This window comes from Athene noctua, chromosome 2, assembly GCF_965140245.1.
Source record: "Athene noctua chromosome 2, bAthNoc1.hap1.1, whole genome shotgun sequence".
NCBI classification, from domain to species: Eukaryota; Metazoa; Chordata; class Aves; order Strigiformes; family Strigidae; genus Athene; species Athene noctua.
Genome location: NC_134038.1, coordinates 132807099 through 132830235, shown reverse-complemented (window position 1 = coordinate 132830235; position 23137 = coordinate 132807099). Strand labels below are relative to the sequence as shown.

The window sequence follows — 23137 nt, the reverse complement described above, 5'->3', positions numbered from 1 at the left end:
TAGTTACTGATTTCTGTTATTTTGAACCAGTAATTTACTCCACAAAGTTTGTAGAGTTTTGAAAATATGTCTGCAGAGCAAAGATAGCTTTTGGACAAGTTATGCAGGCCATGCAGGTGATATGACATCCCACAACAAACAGTTGCAATGGACAGGAAACTGAATTTCTAGCAATATCAAAACTTGTCAGTAAGGCAAGTAGAAGTGTTTATTAAGGGTTCACGACTCTAAGCCTGAATCAGAATGCCCCTCTAACTCTGGGCCATGTTGCTGTGTTCCACATGAGTGCTGGCAGAGTTGTTCCCAGATGAGTTATCATCCCTCTTTTCCCATGGAAAACCTCACATAATAGTTGATTAAGCAAATTGAAAGGAATACAAATCATGACTGAACAGGCAGCCACTAAACCAGGTACTCAAAAGGAAAAGGCACTAGTACTAAGTACCCAGGTGCACAAGTAATGGAGCAGTATGCACAACAATAGAAAAAAACTTACCAAAGCAAGGGAGAATGGAGATCTAGACCCTGCCCGATTTAAAATGCAAGGCAGCATTATCTTAGCCTCTGAAAGAGGGTACAAATTCTTGCTAATAACTATGCTGCCATGCAGCCACTTAGGGATCGCAACTGGAAGGCCCACCTTCACGTGAAGGGGCCAAACTATCGCATGGGACCTGCCCTTTGACCCGTAGCACAAGTAGACAAAGAGTCCCCCCCACCAGGGGAGAAAGGGAGCCCTGGTGTCCAGAAGACATAGGCTTGACTCAAGGGCTGCATTTTCATGGCTAGTGAATAACTTCATATTAAATACAAAGGCAGCCACCATAGAAAAATCTTTTCCAGTCACATGAAATATTCTGTGCTAGACAGACTTCAGCAGAGCACAAGGCACAAGCCAAGAGTATAAGACCCCTCTCTGAGAAGTAAAAAAGCTTCTGTAATATTCTGTAATCGTCAACAAGGAGAGAGAAAATAAGGTCTTCATGGAAAGATCAATCAAATCAGCAATATCATCAGTAGGGTGTGAAAGGAGTGCACTTCCTTTCAAATAAGGATCTACAGTGCGCTTTAGAAAAGTAGAGAAAACATACAATTTATAATACAACTTGAAATTGCATGCAAAAACCATGAAGAAAAACCCTGCAGTATTCCAGCAGCTTTGTTTGGGCATTTCAGGGTAACAGACATCTTGGCTTTGAGATCCTAGGGAAAAGATAACTGCTAAATATCGAAATCACAGGAAATAAGAGTATTATCCTTCCCAACTGCAGGCAAACACAGGTAAACATCACTGCAATGTTTTCTATCCAATTCTTAAATAGGAGCCTCGTAAATTCGATACTGTGCTAGAAATGTCATTTTAACCTGGAAGCTCAAATATGAGAATGAATTTCAGGACACAGCAGAGCATCTATAGCCACAGCAATCTACCTACTAAAGGAAACCTGCAAAAATAACAAATTCTCGGATTCCAATGTGCTTACAAAACAAACTCACTCTTTACCAGAACACATTTTTCAAACTATAAAGCAGATATGTGTAAGACTACACAGGACTTCTTATAATATAGCCTGTGTAAAATGATCTGGGCACAGAGTTACCAAGTACAGATTAAAGACTATGATATTAACAGTAAATCTTGATCCTAGTAACATTTAAAAAATAATCCTCAAGGTTGAAAGCAATGTTTATATGATTAGAAAATAATTATTTCTTCAAATCCTTCTCAATTTATTTTTGGAAATCATCTGAGTTGAATAATAAGCCAACAGGAACAAAAAGTTAATTGTTGCACTGCATTTTGGTTTTGACTGGAACTTCTTTACAATAGTCTGTGTCTTCATTTATTACTCCTAAATTCAGAATGAGTCAGTGACCACTGAGCAGGAGTGCAGAAATCTCCAGGTTATTGAATCTATTTATCACTGAACAAAAATAAAATTTAAGAGGTTCCAAATACTTTTATAAAATTCTGATTTGCTGCAATTATTTAAACAATTTACTGAAAAAAGCTCCAAATTAAAATAGTACCTGATCTTATTATAAAATATGAAAGTACAGAAAAAATGCACCAAAAAAAATATTCATTTCTACTTAAAAAATATTCATGTATTAACAAGTTGATATACACACCTAGTGGTGATACATACACATAAAACATCAGGTAAACTTCCAAACTGCATTTACCATTGATTGGAAGTTCAGCTTGTTGATGCTGGGGAAACTTACATTTTTATCACAGTCAACAATTATTTTCACCTACAGTTAATTTTTTTTCTCTAAGACTTCATCTATTCAAACAGACCTTCACAATTACTTTACACATGCTTTTATTATTAAAATGAATTGTAAAGAACTAAGCATTCAACCATAAGTGTGAAAAATTAACAAGCATTCACTTGAACACTGTAGAATTTATCAGAACAAACTAACAATTTAAATATTCTGAATTAATCTATTTTACTTTGTTGCAATAACAAAACAAATATATACACATTGTACTCTATGTCACTGGGACTATAGAGAATCTTTGCGTATAACACTTCAAAAAGAAGAACAGCAGCAATTACTTTTAGACAGATTTGGAACTACTAAACTTCAAGTGACTTTTGAACTATGGAACTATTTTTCTGTGGAGGAAAGGCAGCTATAATCTTACCTTTTGCAGGGAGAAACGTTTAGTAAACTAAAAATGAGGAAGTGATTTTTTGGGAATTTTTAAGGCACTCCTCTGGAATAAAAACCAAATTTGCCATAATTTTATTCTAAAAAGACAGAAGATCATTTTTCTATCACAATCATCCTGCACTTTAACAAGACTAACAGCACAATCATTAAATCGATCTTAAAGAAGCATTTCCAGGGAGCTCCACAGCTTTAGGGTTTAGACTGTATGTAATGTTTGGGGAATTCTCAAATAGGCATTCATAATTATCAACAAATGACACTTTCATTTCATGTTTCCTTTCTCATTAGTTAATATTAGACTGTACTAGGGGGAAAAAAAAAAATCTCTCAAGATTCTGTAAAATGAACTTTTAGTAGTTTTCTGCATCTCTAATATATTCTGCACATTACTTTCCAAAAACTTCACGGACACAGAGGAAGGAATTCTGCAAGTATACCAAGACACCTATAAAACACTTGTTATCGTCAACAAATACCAAACTAGTGCCCTCAAAGGCACCTAAAGTGTGATTCAGCTCATTACAAATAAATTAGGTCAACTAAATTGATCTCTAAGCTCCATTGACAGTACTGATTAACTCTTCAAAGGAACACAACACGTGTTAGGGAGTTAGAGCAGATTCTGAAATTTAACATAAGGCACCTGAACCTGAGGACAGAAATTCCATCCTCAGTTTCCTAACTGATGTTAAGTGAAGAACTGAACTACAGCTCAATGCATAAAATACTGTTTTGAAACAGCTTTCAATCTAGTATGAGAAAACAAAAGGGGAATAGGGTATTAATAAAAGCACTTCCTATCTGTAAAGCCATGCTAAACAGCTCCAAAAAGTTTTAAAACAAAGAGAACCATGTAAGTTAAATAAATGCCTTTCATGCTTTTGAAGTATGAAAGGATACTTCAGTCCTTGAAATTAAAAGAAAGTAGGCTATCTCATTTTCCTTCGAAACCTTAAAATTAAGTGAAGCCCTAAAAAGGTACAGGATATCAAAAATACTAAAAAAGGAAACCTGATTAATGAAGAAAACGCAGGTTGTTTTTCAAAAAAATATGCATGCTTCTCTGTGTTAGCATCCACTCTACATTCCATTTTCAAAAGCAACAACGGACAATACAACCCCACCTTCTGTGTAAGCTGTTAAAGATACACTCACCGCAGAATCATTCCAGAAGTGTTTCCTTAAAACCAGACCTCCTATATTTATATCACACATAGACTAGGTTTTGAAGTAATTGGTAAAACAATGATTTGAGCATGTTTTAACTTTAAAATTCCCATTTTAAGTTGTCAGTGAAAATTATGTGAAAATTCAAGGCCAACTGTTTTCACTTATAACTAAATGCCATGGACACTTCCTTTCGTCCTCCCCACCTCTCTACCTTTCTGGTACAATAGCAATATATGTAAAAACCCTTTCCTTCCTAGTCTCATGATCTTATATCCCAGTTATGCTATCAAATTCATATACTGAAATAGGTAAAGACAAAAACACATTTAATATCATGAAGACCTGAAAATACAAAGTATAGCTATTTATTTGCAGACTGTGATTCATTATATAGGTATCTGTAAGACCATGTCCTGTCCTGTAGTTGCTTATATTTGCTTTGCTAAAGTAGAAGATGGATGTTTCACCACTAAAAAGGATCCATGTAGTATTACACAAAATTACCTACCAGAGTTCAAAGGCTTCGGTTTTCTTGAAGAAAGCAAGTCAAAATTTCATTAAAAGCAAAGCACAGGCTTTCCTCTCGCAATGACAATGAAGGGCTGCATTACCTTCATGCACTGTTATTCCACAGTTGTCACACTGGATTATTTCATCAGCATCTTCGCTGTTATCTCCAAGACAAACGCAACAAATCAAAATATGGTCCATTTTCTGGGAACTCCAATTTTGAGACTTCTCAAGGATCAATGAGTCCTAATATTGAAAAATGAAGACACACAGATTATTCCAGGAACTTCAATTTTATTTAAAACAAAAGACCTGTTATTTGCTCAATTTTTGAACAACAAAAAAAAAAAGATGGAAAATTATTTTCACAAGACTAAAAGCTTCACTGTTGTCAAAACATTCAAGCACTTCATCCAGAAATATAAGAGCTGGGAGAAAGGATGGATACAAACTGATCTCAATATACCTACAGATCTGTTAAGATCTAAAGGCCAGAGAAGGGTCTTATTTCCTCAGACAGAAACATGTATGTCTTCAAACCATTTATGTTCTACAAAAAAGGAACAGACACACACCCCAAAGAAACCATTAAAAAGGAAAAAAAAACAACACAACAGAACAGCAAGGCCAAAGGTGACCTTTAAATATCCCAATATTCAGAAAAGTTGCTTCATTTTGTTAAAATTTGCACCTTCCAAAAAAGTAGTCAGATGGATCTGAAAAATCTGAAAAAAAGCTAACACAAGCCTGCCAAGCTTTCACTCAGGTAAAATATAACAAATTATCAACTCAGTTGTATTTTGTTATAATGCAAATTCATGTCTCTATGAAAAAACATATGATTTATTGAAACTATAACAACTTATTTTCTTCTGATTATATACAGGAGTAAGGATTTGCAGAACAAGTACATTGCTCTGTTTTGGCCACCTCCAATGTGAGCTATACCACTTTAAAAGAATGTGGCTCTTAATATGGAATTTCTCTAAAAAACCACAAAGGATGTTTCACAAACCAAATAAAGATGTACGTAAATTCAAATTTTTTCATAAACACCATCTAGGCTTCTTATTTTCATTGTGAGATACAGACTCTGTCTCTTCTGCAAAGTTTCATGGCTTCCATACATTTTCTTTTATTTATATACTAAAAGCAAACATTGAGCTTGCACTACCTTCATTGGTAATATGAAGGCATTTAGGGAAGTGTGAAATTAGGCACACGAGTAAAAAATAATCATTGCAGTATAAAGAAATAGTAATAGTTTCAGAACAGAGGCTGACAGTTGAAGCCTAAATGGCATCCATTCAAAGTGTCAGAAATCTGAAAATGTTCCAAAACTGCTCTATCCTACCAGAAAAAGAAATAAAATTAAGGATGAAGATGCCCTCTCAAACATCTTTCTCTCATTCTGATCCCCCATTTATGACATAAATCACAGCACCAATACTGTGCCTGTGTAGCCTAAGCAGATAAAAAGTATCATGAATGATACTTGAAGTAGGTATTCTTCCTCAAGGATCTTTAATTCTTAATCTTAGCAATTATTTCATGATAGCCTCACAATCTGATACAGTAAGTCTCCATGCAAAATGTTCAGTGAATCACTAACGAAGTTTCTTTGTAATTTAGGTTTACCTGGGCAGGTTTTTGGAGGGCGAGGGAGGGAATCACTTCCTTTTAAAGCAAGATAAAGGGGTAAAATAACCTTACCACCTAAAACTAGGCTCAAATAGTTTACCTCAAGTAATAGAGATGGCTTGATGTAATGTTTTTGACCTAGGAAAGGTCAAACACATACTTCTAGCAGTTAGGAAAGGCTTCTGGATCTTTCATTCATTTTCTCTAAGCAACGTAAGGAAACATGACCTATAAAAACCCACCACAGCTCTCATCTAGAAGTAAAAATGAAAGATTATACAACCATTCACACAGTCATACTTGCTTACAGGAAGGTAACTATGTGAAAAATACAAGTTCAGACTTAAGAAGCATTTTATCCAGTATCCTCCTTTTAGGACAAACTTGCAAGGCATTTTGAGGAAAGCAAGAAACTTGAACATTTTTTTCAAAAATACTGTGGCACATTGTTACTCAAAATACTCACGTTTAGCTTACCATTCACATTACAGATACGAAAATGGCAGTAGATACTCCCTAACCTTGCAGATTAATTGTGCAATGGCACAGGCTTCTTAGATGTATCTTGCAACTGTACAGAAATCAGCTTTTTCTGACAGTACCTTTGACTTAAACTGATATTTGGCTTCACTAACATAAGTTTAAAAGAAATTTGCATCTCTACTGTTATAGAAGCCCAAAGTCTGGTAATGAAAACAAGAAGAAAAAAAAAAAAAGAAACTATTACTTTCAATAAACATAATTGCACTATAAAAACAACATTGAAATAACACTAGCTGTTTAGGCAGTGAGAACATACACAAACATGGGCAAAGAAAAGAAACAAGCAATGATGGAAGGGTGTCAAATTTCGATCTAGTATGAGGATCCCATCCATTATGGTCTACTTTATGTGAAGACAGCCAACAGGTCAAATAGAGCAGGAGAACAACTTAATTTTCTATGCAGACACAGAGAAGGAGTGATCTGGGATGTCTGCTGCTCTCCCCTACTTAGTCCACGTAAGCACCTGAAAGACCCCACCCCAGAAGCTGACCCTACTTGTGTAAAGCATGGGAACTTTTATGTACAGATGGCAACTGCTGCCAACTCCTAAAAAAGTCCTGCTCCCTACCCAAGTGAGAGAAAGAACTGCAGCTGAATCAGTATGTAATTCCTATTTCTGTGGTGTTAATGAAGAAAGCAAGCATTTCAAGCTATATGCCTATATACTTATAACTTTAAAGGAATTAAAAAAAAATCTCAGAGAAGAATCCCACAAAGTTGTAGCAATTATAAAAACAGAAGAGCACCATTTATCTACTAAAGATGCTTAACCCTAGGAAAGAAAGCTAAATTTGGATTCTGTGCTTAATACAGTAGAAAAGCACATAGTATTTCATTACAGCACAGCTTAAAATAGGTGTATATGCAGACCTCAACATTTTTTTGTTAAATGTAGAAAGGTAAAATAAAAATTACAGAAACAAAACCCAAACAACCCAACACCCCCTCCTCTGAAAGTAAAAGAAAGGAAGAATGCATATTAAGGACACTACAACATATTCAGAGTTAATTACCTGAACTTTCTTTCATAAATTAATCATGCATTCAGACATCTGGTTTTTCAAGAACTTAGATTTTGCAGCGTAATGAGATTTTGCTAGATTTATCTGCTAGACAGGATTTTTTACTTTTTTTTTTTTTTACTATTTTAAAATAATGTAGTATTGGAGAGTATACTGTTATAATATAATACAGTATCAAACTAAAAATTACAGTCTACAATCCAGTCTACAGAGACTCTGTTGCAAGACTTCTTGTTAAAAACCTATTCATAAACAGCACTTTGCTTTACATGCAGTAAGGATAAGTTGCCAGTTACAAAATTATAATTTGAACTTCAAATCTTCAAATTTTGATTTTATATTTTGACCAGTGTACTAAATCCAAGGCAATAACAGAATCTGAGGTCCATGTATATTAAGAAGTTTCACAAAAGACACATCAGAGACAGCTCTGGGTTTCTGAAACAGGCCTAATTTTTCAAGCCAATGGCAATTACGGACATATTCAAGAATACAACCCTAAGAATGCTGACTCATCTGCATTCTGATATGGAAAACAAGTTTGAAAAAATTGTCTGTCTCTATTTAAAGTTCTCATCAGTACTGGTAGGGCACTTCCAGTTCCTGAGCCAAGAGAATACAGGTAACACCACTAGAATTACAGAGCTAGACAGTGAAAAAAGATGCCTATACAAAAAGTTTTAAAAAAAACAAAACAAAGCAGAATTATGCTTTTTTATCCCCCAATCCCTACTAATTTAAACAGCACAGCTCATTTGCAATTGTATATATAAAATACACAGCAAAGTATCTGAAACAGAGTCCACTGATTCTTCCAAATACTGTTTAGTCCCCTGTCATTTTACACATTAAAATAAAGATTAAATGGAACAGCAGAACTTTAAATGGCATCATACCACTATTATTTATCAAATGTTATGTTGACATTGCAATTATTTCCTGAAATTGAATGTAGATATTACAGCAACTTTTTTTTCTTTGTTTAAAATTTTGCTACTGCAGGACATGACGTCAACCATCCTGACAACCTAATACCTTAGTTTTTCCACAGGCACAACCTTTAAGGCAACTGTAATTGTGCACATGGGAAAAAAAAAAAGTTACATAATTAAAGACTTACACAATCTTCACATTCTGTAATCATAAGATATTTAATATAATAATAATAGTTCCCCAAATGCTTTTTAGTACTGAAGAAATTACTTCATTTGTGAGCATTGTAAGCAAACCCAATATAAATTATCATGATTATCCTATTTGGTTTTAAACACAGTGTGCATATTTCTTTACTTAGAATTCTTCTATCAGTGAACTTAGTGTTCAGACTTTGAACTGTCTCAAAGAAGGGCTGGGATAAAGAATAACCTATCATTTAGCTATTTAGCTATTTTATGAATATGTCACAGATGTTTTTAACTTTTAGAACATCACAGATATGCAACATTTACGCTAAAACAGAACTAGAAGTCTCGCTAAAACATGTTCTTTGCATACTGGACCTTTTATTTGCTTTAGAACTAATCCAACGCCCCTTAAAGCCAAGAGAAGTCTCTCCATTGACTTTAGTGGCACCAGATTGGTAAAGTGGTCCAAGCAAGGTTATTTAATATGCAGTGCCTATATAGCACAATTTTGCTGTTTCCCTTATTCCTGTAAACAGTTCCAACCAATCAGTTTAACTTTTCAAATTAACAGAATAGCTACTGGGGAGTAGTTTCCATTTGTCAACAGATATATTATAGAAAGTTGGTTGCACTACCTCATTACTCTTGCTTTGAGAAAGAGCCAGGCTATCATTTGTCAATTCCTCATCATCTGCATTATTCCTGTTAAGAACTTTACTCTTCTTCTTCTTGGATCCTCCATCACTAGCCGTGCTGCTATTATCTTCTTCATTACCTTCCTCATCATTGTCATCCTCATCACTTCCACTCCCATCATCTTCATCATCCTCATTATCTCCATCACTCCCCTCTTTTCGCAGCGCATTTTTTCCTTTTTTCTTCTCAGCAGTAGGCCGCCAGTCATTGTCATCTTCACTATCATAGTCATCCATATCATTTAGTTCTTCCATCGATACAAAATCCAGCAAAGGTCGGTTCCTGCGTAAGTTCCATTTTTTTGGTTCATTTGTTTGCTCATCAGTCACAGCATCAGGTTCAGCTGCTTTCTCCTTCTCTTTCTTCTTTTTTGGCTTTTCTTCTTCATCTTCTTGATCTTTCTTTTCAGTTTTAATTACCTCTTTGTCTGCTGTTGGCACCTCTTCTTCAGTGGAGCTTTTTGGCTGTTGCTCTTCTACCTTCTCTTCTGCTGGTTCCTCCTCCAAGATATTTTCTTCTGATTCAGTACAGGAACCTTCACCACTGTCCTTTGATGCATCTTCACTCCCATGACCACTTCCTTCAGAATCTGTTGAGCATATGAAAATTTAAAAAAAGTTCCGACACAAATGTACCCCCAAAAATAAAATCTGTTGAAGCAAGTTGTTAAACAAAAGAATGATGCATGTTCCTCCCTCATAAGGTATTCCACCTATTTTTTCAGCTGGTGTCCAAATACTGCTATTTCGAGTGGTATGTTGAGAATCTGTTAAACATGAGTGCATTTTAAGATGGCAAAAAAAATGATGGCACAATTTATTAAATGAACGTTAAATGTTCCTCTGAACTGCAGCTCATATTAACAATAAGCAGTAGCACAGAATAATTTCCATGTGAATTCACATCTTAAAGAAAGAGCATTCCAGTTTTTAATTTCTGGAGGCATTTTCTAAATCTTCAAAATAAAACAGCTATCCCATAGAAGAGGTTTTAAATTACAAAATGAAGAGTTTACATAACAAGTACTAACAATAGTATGGATAATACCACACCTTCATTTTTAGTTCACATTTGTTTTTCTAGGATTGGGGGCTCAATTTCCAGTGTTATTCCACTTACTAATCCCACACAAACCATGCCTCGTTCAGTGTTGCAGCTGCACAACTACGTGTAAATTCTAACCTTATACCACTCATACAGCATTGTTCTGTGTGTATTCATTATTTCCATTAATTAACACAGGCCAATCTGTGTGCAATAAAAAAGAACAGCAGAGGATTTGTATGGAAAAAAAAAAAAAAAAAAAAAATCACAAAAATAAGGCATCTGTACTATAAAGTACACGTAAAAACTATTGAAAAAGATGACAACTTGGTTAATTTTATAAACATCATCCACCTTGACTATCTCTCATCATATATTCACCTACTAGTTTTCATTTACAGTATCGGTTTTAATGAAGAAAAACTCAGGAAATATTTTTTTTAATTAACAAGAAAACATAAAGTTGTCTGACCCAATGAAGGTATTGATTAAGCAATGGCTACAGTTTTCAGTTTGCTCAGAGCCATCACCAAGTTCTTGATGCACTGTCACATAAATGCAAAGAAGAAACATATTTATGCTTGTAAATTTAAAAAAAATCCTTAATCGCTTTAGTTACCATACAAAAAACTCCACCATTCAGTATCACCTTACACAGAAAAGAACTTCTGTGCACATTCATCTCCATATATAAAGCCAAATAAACAGTGAGGCCAGCATGCTACACACTTCACATGGCATTTATTTCCACCCCACAGAACACTGTCTACGACTAGCATGTAATTCAGTTGTTATTTTGATTTCATGGACAGTTTGGGGTTTTTCTGCATATACCTGTATATGTAAGTATTTGATGACAAATAAATTATTATCAACAACAAAAAAAATCCATCAGTGCTGCTACTACTGATCAGGACATTAATGTTATCATTCCCCTTACAAGCCAATAGAAAGTAAAAAGCTTCCTGCAAACATTCTAACCTTTAGAAGGCTACCAAAAAAAAAAAAAAAAAAGAGAATGCAGTAACACAAGTTATTGCACAGTCTTTTGAGAAAAGAGTAATTCAGTTATTTCCCTATGCCTACCAGCCTTCATGGTAGTAATGGGAGTACAACTGAAGTTCTGAAATAGAACACTCTTTAGGCATGCCTAAGAAATAAAAAAAAAAAGTATTAGCTAATTTGCAATCTAAAAAATTATTTTTAAACTACAATAGCTTTGTTTGGAGTTGAAGCAGGTCCAGGGAAGGGCCACAAAAACAGCCAGAGCGCTGAAACACTTCTATAAAGAAAGGCTGAGACAGTTGGGTTGTTCAGCCTGGAGAAGAAAAGGCTCAAGGGAGACCTTATTACAGCCTTCCGATATATAACGGGAGCTTACAAGAAAGAGAAACTTTATACCAAGGCGTGTAGTGACAGGAAAAGAGGGACCGGTTTTAAACTGTAAGAGCGTAGAGTTTAGATTGGACATAAAGAAGAAATTCTTCCCTGTGGGTGTGGTGAGACACTGGCACAGGTTGCCCAGAGAAGCTGTTACTGCCCCTCCCTGGCAGTGTTCAAGGCCAGGTTGGACGGGGCTTTGAGCAACCTGGTCTAGTGGAAGGTGTCCCTGCCCATGGCAGGGGGGTTGGAACTAGATAATCTTTAAGGTTCCTTTCAATCCAAACCATTGTATGATATTTGCCAGCTCTCACATAACTCTTTACAACTTCTAAAGCTAGACTCATATTAGACATTTATAGTATAGACTAAATGCCATATGTATGTTTAAAAGCAAAATGTATTTTTATATTTCATCTCACAGATTCTGAGTGCCAATGTGCACTACTTTTCTTACTATAAATAAGGTAGTATAGTGTTTTACCATGTTAAAATTAATTTAACTCTATTTTTATAAAGTTACCTTATATCATTTTCTTCTGGTTTACTTCCCCACCGTAACTCCATGATAGTCATTTGTTTGGATGTTTTAATTGTGATGTTCCATTCCTATATATGCTTAGACTTCTTGTGAATTTAAGCTTCCACTTCATTTTCTGAGGGGAATCTCAGTTTGGGTATAGTTTGATCTTTAACAGAACTATAAGTTACCAACAGCAAGTCTTGTACGTCAATACTACAGCACTAAGAATGCTTTCTAGCTGCTTTATGCCATGCAGAGAACAAATTAACATTAGTTTCATTCACTTCTCTCCTTCAAATTCTCTTTGCCTTCTGCCTGCATATTATGCTTTGTACTCCCTTTGTGTGCACATATACACCAGAGTACCTATAGTAAGGGATATCCCTCTTCTGAATGCATCCACTGTGATAGGTGCTTTTCTAGAAAGAGCTATTCTGTGATAACAGCTATTTTCACAGGTGTTCTTCTGTCAGATGCACTTTCAGTTAGGAAGAGGCTGTAGTATACAATTTTCTCCTTGAAAGAAATTCCTAAAGAATGGCTCTTTCAAATTGGCAACCATATCATGTCATTCCCTATGGGACAAAAGTCAAGCTACTCTCAGTGAAAAATGGGAACAGATACACCATCAAAGAGTGAAGAATACAGTGTTTCACTGAGAACAAATATAAGAGATAACAGTTGTGAGAAAAGGTGTCATTCCTGTATACCTTAAATCTTTTGCTCTACTGAGCACAACAGCAGGTGGCAGTCAAATCCAAAGAGGACAACTGAGAATTCTCCAGGACAGCATATTATGCTCCAGAATTAACATACAAAAAAGATTAATAAAAATGAACAGGAATGACTACTAATCTCGACATCAGCTGTGGAGTCTTTTATAATATGTACTATGCAAAAAACTTCAAGAAAAAGCTACTAAAGTCACTACAGCAGTTAAAAAAAAAAAGTCATACCAGGGTTTTGCAGGACCATTTTTACAAGCAACTTTAAACATGGTACCCTATGATTTTTTATTTTTTTTTTATATTCTAAGAAAATCCACTTATAGAGCGAGTAAGTGCTACACTATGTAAGGACATATATGGCTAACCACTCACAGAAAACCTCTTCAATGCAGTATTTAGCTTAACAAGCAGCTCTGTAAAAATCAGCTTTATTGCTTGACTTAAGTGAATCTTGAAGAATAAGCTAGTTTAAGGAAATCATGGACTCGATTTTGGGCTTGCATCTTCCACTAACAAAGCCTAACCAACTCTATCAGATAGCAGAAGAGAGGATCTGGAATCATTTTGGAAAGTATTTTTTCCCCCCCCCCGCCCCCCACTGGGTCCTGTCTGGTTGAATCTTACCTAGATGCTCACAGCTACATACAAGTAATACGATCCAGGATCCTGGAACATTGAAAACAAGCAAAAAACTAAGCATGCAATACAGAAAATAACTACCAAGTCTGAGGTTACTCCTACTAAATAATATTGTTCAATAACAATCTGCAGGCATCATGGGAGAAGTCATCCCAGTGTGCTTCACAAGGCAGTAACAAAAAACAGACCACAAGTGACGTTAATTCTTCTGGAGGTTAAAGCCACTTCCTCACCATCACCCTGTCTAGCAGTCCTTTAGCCTCCTTCTCCCAGTCACAAGGTGGACGACAAATCTTTGACACGATGATGTGAAATCACCCATGTATCTCTGCTGAAACACCATGTTACATGCTATGTACAATCCCTCACTCAGGTTGCTTACACCCAGACAGACCGGGAAAGTGGAAAGCACTGCAAAAAGTAGTTGTCGATAACAGCCTCTGCCCACAAACTTCCTTACAAGAACAGCTCCAGTCACAAAAACTACTTTGCACATGTGCTATACCAAACATGTAAAAGCAGCTGCACTTCCTATACAACTGATCTAGAAATTGCAAATAATTTTAAAGACTCAAAAATACCTTACAGAAACGCTTAAACTAAGTACAAAGTTATGACATTAATAACCAGATGTTAAAATAAGACACAAAACCTAGATCATATATGGAAAATATGAACTTTTAAATTACCAAAGGCAGAGTTGTGCAACTGGTAAAATCCTGACCACATCTGTCTATTAGACTAATGCCACAGAGGTCCATTATGCTAAGACCAGCAGAACTATAGTGAAAGCAAGAACTGAAAAGGCATAATACTTCACTTTCAACCTAACGTCAAAGAGAATCTAACATCAGTTAGATATATGCCACTGACTTTCTATGCTATTTTGCAGAGTATGAGGATTAAGTATTGGTAAACTACTGGCAATTCAACACTCGTAATTCTGGCAGTTAAAAATGGAACTGTCCAAAGTAACATCATTAAGACCATACAAAACAAAATGAACATAGATTAAGATATTACTGTTCTAAGGAGAGAAATTCACTTCTAAATAATATTTTGAAAAAAAAAGTATCTAATCTGTATTAACTGCAGATATAGACTGGGTAGAGTAGGAAAAGAAGCTGATCAGTGATCCATGACTACACTGGTTTCAGAAAACAAATATTTAGTTTAATAGAAAAAGGACGGAAATAGAACATAAATGAAAGTTATTTAGTAAGCAGTTTCCTCACTTCTACACTAGCATTAACTACCTCACACAATTTCAGTAGACATCTATGAAAATCATAAAAGCACTCAAAACTAAAGGTTGCCAACTTTGACTTGAGTCATCGGGAAATGCCTTATTCATTTACAATGTTACAACACAGATGGCAACCCTACCTCCTGAATTTGTTTGCTTTTTCCCAGTGTCCCTGTTTCTAACATTATCAAACTTGTTTGAGATTAAGTATTCCTTACCCCATGACTTTCCCCAGTAAAGCTGCAGTCCTAAATAATCCATAAAATTGGATTCCAATACAAATTATTGAAAAGTTAGCTAGAATATGTATTTTTACAAGAAACACCTAGAAGTTTCACATCTTGTACAAGGGGAGTGACATCTGGGAGACAGTTTGAACATGTGTCTGGGACATGCTAGTCTAAGTGTCTGAGGCATGGTAACAAGCATATGCTCAAGAAACGCTTGAAACATTCCATCCTCACTGAGCACATCTAGACTCTCAGAGGTGGCCAGGCTGCAAAAAGACCACCCCACCAAGCTGGAGTTAATAAAGAGATGGACATACACACAAAAAAGAGATGCAAGAGAAAGTAAAGTAGGACACCACAAAAATCCTGTTTGAGACTGACTGAACAAACAGAACAACACTGAACCTAACAGCAAGAGTTCCATAATGGACAGACAGACTGGAAAGACGAGGCACAAAGAGTCACCGTAGGGGGAAAAACAAAGAAAAAATATGCCATCCCATCACTAAATCCACACTGTAATGAACAGACACTGGAATGAAAGCCTGGATTTCTGTTACATTACTCCTCTGCTGTCAGTAAATACACAGAAGAAGAGGAATCTCAATGTTTCCAAAAAAAGAATGCAAGTTCAGAATGCTCATCAGTCAGTCCAAAGCGTAGTTCAAGTGGCAGATACCTGTACGGATAAAAGATTGCACTTGGGAAGAAGATAACCCAAGAGAATGTAATGACCATATCTTCCATTTTCTCAGTGGGAAAAAGCCCTTGGGAATTCCACTCTGAGGGACTACACATTACTGTTGCAAAGTCAAGCCCTGATTGCAATTAAGATTATGCTAATGATTAGCTATTCAAGATTTTCTCTTACCTTCTTCACTGTCTACTGAAACACCCTACAACTTTTCTGTTGCATGTCATTTAAGTTTACTCTCAAACACAAACGTGTTGGTTTCTTCATCAATCTTTCAGTAGCGTTTATCACTACAATATTTTGGTGCTCTACACACATTTCTTTATATTACAGTATCCTGTACAAGAAAGCGAAAGTGGAATCTTCATTGTGTTAAGAAGAAACCAATTACAGAAAGATAAAGATATTTGCAACTTTATTTCTAGGTCAAGTCACAGGGTTTTCAGTATACCTAATATATTCATTTATATAGATTGTTACACATTTTAAATAGAGATGAGTCTGACCGCAGCTGCAACAATAGTACATGGTATTTATGCAAGTCAGGCTCCACACTCAACACCAAAAAACCCAGTATTTACAATTGTCTCTAAAAATTTAAGTCTAGAAGACTTGTAGCAGAAGTAGTGACAGAATCCAGTTCTTCAAGGCAGCATTCAACTATGCTCTTCTTATCTACACTGAGATAGAAAGCCAGTCCTCATATTCACAAATCTTTCTTATTCAGGGAGCACACTACGTTTTTCTGAATCATTTCAATTTCAGTAATAAGCTGCAAAAACTGACCAATTTCACCGATGACAGAGAAGAAAATTGGTAAATCCTTGCTCTGGAATCCTGCTGGAAATTATAATTATACACTGATTTCCAACTTCAGTGTATCTCCAGCTGCTCTCATTAAAGAAAAAAAAAAAACACCAACAAAGTATGCTCTAGTTAACTAAAAATCAAAATCTCAAATAACTCATCTGTACTGTGAAACATATTATTAAAAAACTTCAGTTGAGTATACTGCAGCACCATCATTTCAAGTCACATATTTGTATGCTCTCATTCCAAAGGGACTTTTCTTTCATTGATCCAACATTAAGATTACATATGACATTCTTATTTAAAGAACAAATTTTTCAAGATGTTTGTAAAAAACAGAAAAATACAGTAATTTAAAATATGGCATTACTACTTTCTATTATGTAAAAACAAAGCAGCCATTAAAAAATTACTTTATTCAATATTAACATAATGAAAAACCCACAGGCCTGAAAACTATTTAGATTAACTAAATTTACAAGACTATGACAGTTCTAAAATCAGTTTCCCTAAAGGGATGTCAAAATGATGAGATCTTTAAAGTGGAAAAGGAGGTAACTGCCTGCTGGTGTGACCTAAATCCAAAAAAAAAAAATTAACTATACTGTAAATAAAGGCCATATCTCCTATGGATTTTTTTTGTGGAAATGGAAGTTAGGTGATTAGAAATATTTTCTGTAATGAAAAAAAACATTAACCAAGGCATCAGGACTGAAGACAAAAATTCAGAAACACCGGTTCCTTCCTAAAAGTACTTAATATCAATTTCTCAAATCCTTACTGCATCTCACAGAAATCTGATAGAACAATGAACATGTGTAAAAGCTTTGATATTGAGGGTTCAGTCCTCCTAGGCTTACACAATATCATCTATTAGCACATATCACTTAACATCCTGAAGCCCATACATATGGATGCAACATAATCAACAAGGAGTAAACAACTTCAGAATTCTTTTAATTCAGTATTGAAATAGTCATTTAACTTTTAAATTTCAAATATGTTTTGCATTTTTTTAAACATGTGCATTTGTGAATCATATAAATACATTGCAGAGCTGTAGAGTTACCATACTTACGGGATTTTTCTGAGTGCATGAGTAGAATTTATGGTCATTTTCAACGTAGAAAGACTGTTTCTTCCTTCTGTCACATTCATTTCCCTTTGTAAGCAAACTACACAGTGAAATTCTGAATTCACACAAAAACTAAAATACTTATTTGCAACAGGCTGCACATGGAGAGACCTGTACGGTCATAGACAGAAGGAAAAGAGCAACAGTCCTGATTGTACTGGAGACATACACATTATGCTGTGAAGGCTGAGTCCAGTGGAAAAAAAAAAAGAAAAACTTGTTTTCTATTAGCAACAATCGAGAATTTGCCTACTAGAGTTGCTTGTGTGTATACACATATATTCTTCTTATACATATAACTTTGAAATTATCAATTTATTTATACGTGCGTGTGTAAAAAAAGTCCCTTTTTTACACTTCTTCCATTCAAATCTAAATTGACTAGGTACAATCAAATTTAAGGCTATGTTATACCAGTTTCATTTTAAATCAGCACAGATGTTCTGTTTCAAATACCCTGCAACTATTATTTAACCTGTATTACACATCAGAAATGTTTCTTTTTTCTTTCAACTTAAGAGGTTCTATGTTTAATAACTTTTTACCCCCCAACTTCTCCAAACCCTTACAACTTTTTCCTTTGACATTAAAAATATTTGAATAAAGTGTAAGATGTTAAAAGTGCTGCTGTTTCAAAGCGTTTTCACTAAATTTTTAATTTTATTAAACAGAACGTTAATTTCTACTACAAGCGATAGCTATAGGTTCTGAAATTTTAGAACAACACTATGAGATATACAAACACAAAACTAATTAGAAAAAATTTTCTAGAGTAGAACTTCAGTTTTTCTCACATGATTTTTTTATTTCAGTGTCGCTTTTTTAAGGCAAAACCTATCCAACTTCCTCAAAATAAAACTGAGATTGAAATACTCTTAAAACTAGACACTGACACACTCCCCTCATGTGTACATAGGATATCCAAAATGTCAAAGAGGATATCAATTACAAATTAATAGTCTGCATTTAGACCTGAGTCAGGAAGCTTTATTCATTAATTTTAAATAATCATCTTTTAATCAAATAATATATTGTTCTGAATTATGTGTTCATCTCCCATACTCCATTTCCAATGCTCCTTTTCCCTTAAATTCTGCCTAGACTATTATTCAAGAATAGGGAGATTTTCTTTGGGAACTGAAAATCATCTCCTTTTATGGCAAATTGTCTTTACAAAAGACAGTGCCCTTACTCAATAGAAAGGATCAAAAATCCCCCAAACAAGATTAAAAAAGTAAATGAAACAAACCCCAAAAAAATCTTAGCATGAAATTGATAAAATTACATCAGTTTTACTCTTCAAAGTCTCTGCAGTCTGCTTGTACAAGACCAAACAAGGGAAATACATTTAATCTTGGGGGGAAAAAAAAAACAAAAAACAAACACCAAACCCCAAGGAGCATTAGGGCATAATGCTCCTTAAAACCTGGCACTAGAGAAATGATAAAGTGGTTTTAAGTCCATTAATAAGGAGGAGCTCGCCGTTAAAAAATAAGCTTTTAAATGGAGATGGGGAGTATTTTTGCAGGACACATTCACATGAAAACATAGATCAGCGTCCCCAGTGCAGAAATAACAAAATGAAGTTATTTGACAAGTTGTCTTAATGTTTCCCTTACATCTTACACATCCTGCATCTCTTTGCCTATTTTTCTGAGCATATGTCACAGAACATCCAATGTGCAGTTTATTCACAAACACGGTCCTGCCCCTTCTTTCCCTTCCTTCCAATATAACTGAATTTATTAATTTTATTCTGGCATCTTGTTTACTTTCGGTTTCCATGGATGTTCACAGCAGACACAGGAATCTGCACACACAGAAAAGACTGCGGAACAAAACCACTTTGAGGCAAGGGCTTCCTTCTAGTATGAAATGCACACACCTTTCTGCGATAGCTATCTGAACGGACACCTTGTCTATTGTAAAAAACAAGAAAAACCTGAACAGACTATCTTTCTGCTTAAGGTTTTCCCTCACCCGAGTAGAATTAACCTTGAGAAACAGACAAGTTCTTGAATCCACCACAAACTATTATTCGCACTTATTCAAAACAAAAAGGCTTTAGAACATTCTTATTTCAGTACTAAATGCTGTGAATATTTAAATACTTATCTCTACACTGAAGAAGCAAAAAGCAATAGATATGGCTAAGGCAGACAGCACAGAAGCTACTCAAATGCTTCAGCCAAAACTTGTTTGATAATCATGAGTTTTCTTTGAGAAAAAATTAATTGCAATTGAAGTATTCTATGGATGTTTTGTTTAATCAGTTGTTTCTTATCTGCGGCATAAGAACTTCCAATTATCCAATCGAGTCACTGAACTTCAGGTGGCTCCAAGTCCGACAAGTTCACTAACAGCATTTCTGTCTCCCATATGACATTAAATGAGCAACCATAAACAAAAATGAGGTAACTCTGAACCGAGGAGATGAGGAAGCATATTTACCTGAAGCATCTCCAACTTTAAAATCACTGTCATCAGAACTATCATAGTCTAAAGCTTCCAGCAGCGAAGCTGCCAAAGGCTTCACTTGTCTCCTCTTCGAACTGCGGTCCACTGCAGGAAAAAAAACACAGTATTGTTACTAGGTGGCATAACGAGAACTGAGCATCGTTACAGAGCCTGAACTCAAACGGAGAGGCAGAACGGCCGTGGGGAGCGGGGGCAGCCTCCGCCACAGCGCCCGAGGAGCGCCCGGCAGGCGCAGGCGGCACCGGGGGCCCGGAGACCCGCGTCCCCCGAGGCGAGGGAGCGGAGCGGCGGCAGGCGCACCGGGAGGGGGGTCCCCGCAGCGGGAGCGCCAGCAGCCGCCTGCCCGGCGGGGAGGCGGTGCTCCCTCCAGGCGCCGGGAACCGGCACGGCACCGACCGGCCGTGCCCCGCCGCCCCAGGTACCCGCAGGAACCCCGGCGGCAGCGGCGCCGGGCGCACACCGGGGTCGCCTGAGGCCCCCGGAGCCACCAGCCCCACCAGAACCATCGGCGCCAGCGACGAGAGGCAGGGGGAAGGGCAGCAGGGGCCGCGGGGCGCCTAAGGGACGGCGATCCGCCCGCCCGCCCGGGGGTAGGGGCGCTCCGCGGGCACCCCGGCGCCCGCCCGGGGCAGGGCGGGCCGAGCCGCGTAGGATCACTTACTAAAGCCTGCGCAGGTGACACGGCGGGCGGGCAGGGGCCCTCAGGTGCAGAGCCGCCGAGCCCCGGCCCCTTCCCCAGACAATGGGCACGGCGGCGACCCGGATGCAGACCCGCGCCCTCCCGCCCGCTCGCCGTGGCTGCTCCCGCTGCTGCGCCTGCGCGTCCCCGCCGCGGCGCATGCGCCGTCCGAGCGCGCTTGCGCGGCGCCGGGGGAGGCGCGGAGGGAGCAGCGCGGGGCCGCCGCCCGCGGCCGCGGAGCGTCCAGATCTGCGCTGGCCCGGCCATGGGCAGGGGTACGGGTAGTCCCCGTGTCGGGAGCACTTAGCACAAGGTCTCCGTGCAGACCCGTTCGTTCGCAGGGGGCGGTTCTTCGGCATGGGTTCTATCAGGGAAATCCGCGCATAGACCTGTCCGGCACCGCCTCAGCTCCCCGGTGTGGAAGTATGATAAAACCGCTTTTGTTGTTCTAAAAGCGTTATAAAGAAGTATGATAAAACTTTATTGTTCCAAGAGCTGAGCTCGTTGTGGACGAGGAGCATCGTCAAGCTCGTTCTTGGGCTCTTACAAACATTGCATTTGGGGAAAAAAAAAAAAAAAATTATTTGACCGCATCACACGAGTCCACGAGCTAAACACAAAAACCTACTGGTGAGAGGTGGACGGCGAAGGAGAGCAATGCGGGACCGATGCCTTCTGCAAGAGTCCCAACGCCGCCTCACTTGCAAGAGCCACCCCCAGCCCCCACATAAAGTGAGCCAGCGGCACAAAACCTTTATGAGGTGTTTAAAAAATCTCAGGGAATAATCCGGGTTTCGCCTCAAACTTATTTTTGTAATTAGAAGAACGGTGCTTTGACACACACTGTTACGACTTTTTAAAGAGTTTGGGGATCAAGAATAGTGCTAAAGATGAAAACTCACAACAGAATTCTAAGAGCGTTATTGGAAGCTGTGTGTTTAACGATGGATAAAAGCCAAAGCAGGGTCAAACTAGTTCTCTGATGAAACATGGCGGGAGTGTAAAGTTGAGAATGTGAAGCTGCTCTGTGACAAGAGCCTGCGCTACATTTAGCGCAGCTCTGCGTGGATCACCCACACAAGCCTTTGCAGAGCCAAAACTCCGCTTGGTATTGCAAAGACAGGTAGTGCATTATGGGTGTATTAGTTTTATTTTTTAAACAGAACATGGAGGTGGCCAGTTGGTGCATGATGTAATTATGCATCTGAAATACTTGCAATAATAATTTTCCGTGTTTCAGAAGGGCAGAAAATTCCAAAGGAAAATGTGAATCCTACATTCATTCTGTGCTTTAATTTCCTAGGTTTTTTGTAGTACCTTATCACATCCATAGGTGATGTGTTCACACTGGCACTTCCTGTTTCCTCCAGCAATTCTTTGACTACATAGGTAGCCTGACTGCACAATGAACTCCTTTCCTGAATCTGGTTTTGCCAGTCCTCCTGAAATATGCTTTCTGCCCATGCAGACTAGTCTTTCCTTCAAAACTCTGATGAACTTCTCCATTTCAGTAGGAGTTGCACATCTTATTAACTTTTCATTCCTGAAGATTTTTTTTTTCCCTATAACTGGCATCTCCATTCTACTTCCTCTTCACACACAATCTCAGTCTTAATAGAACAAGTAGCAGGGCTCAGATCCCTTCATTTAGACTCTGCAGATCCATGCTGACACATTGTCCCAATCCAATGTCAAGGGAGGTTTCAATATGATCCCAAGAGAGATATTAAGACACCATCAAGGTCAAATGGCATACACCCAAAAGAGTTTGTATTATTAAAAGTGAAGAGGGGTAGCGATAAGACAGAATGGAAGGAAAAGACAGAAATCATGCAAGCATATGGCAAGAATAGTCATCACCATGGATCCAGCAGCATCCCGTTGGGCCTCAGTGGTGGGTGCACCCAGATCTAACAGCATTCCATTGGTCCTCTTCAGTGGTGGGTGCACACCAAGCAAAGTTCTCAGTTGCCTTTTAAATTCATCAGCTGATTAGCATATCTGCCCACCTGTAGTTTTTCCTCCATTCCCACAGGTTTTTGCTGACTTCCTGGTTCTTGAGCAATCATCCAGCTTCTGGGACAGAAGCACCCACCTCTTACAAGTTCAATGGCAAAGGTGCAAAGCCATTAGCAATACAGTAGAACCACAAAA

The 23137-nt window shown here is 37.5% G+C and overlaps 1 protein-coding gene across 5 annotated transcripts in view; it reads right to left on the bottom strand.

The window, feature by feature from the left end:
* The window catches only part of PHF14 (PHD finger protein 14), a 169355-nt gene extending 148246 nt beyond the window's left edge, over nucleotides 1–21109 (bottom strand). For all 5 annotated transcript variants that reach the window (XM_074900338.1, XM_074900341.1, XM_074900339.1 and 2 more), the window contains exons 1-4: nucleotides 20966–21109; nucleotides 20278–20388; nucleotides 9337–9986; nucleotides 4470–4614 (exon numbers count right to left, since the gene is read on the bottom strand). In XM_074900338.1, coding sequence (XP_074756439.1) covers nucleotides 4470–4614; nucleotides 9337–9986; nucleotides 20278–20388; nucleotide 20966 — 907 coding nt within the window. In that variant the 5' untranslated portion in view covers nucleotides 20967–21109. The remainder of the gene's footprint in view (nucleotides 1–4469; nucleotides 4615–9336; nucleotides 9987–20277; nucleotides 20389–20965) is intronic.
* Between the last annotated feature and the right edge of the window lie 2028 nt (nucleotides 21110–23137).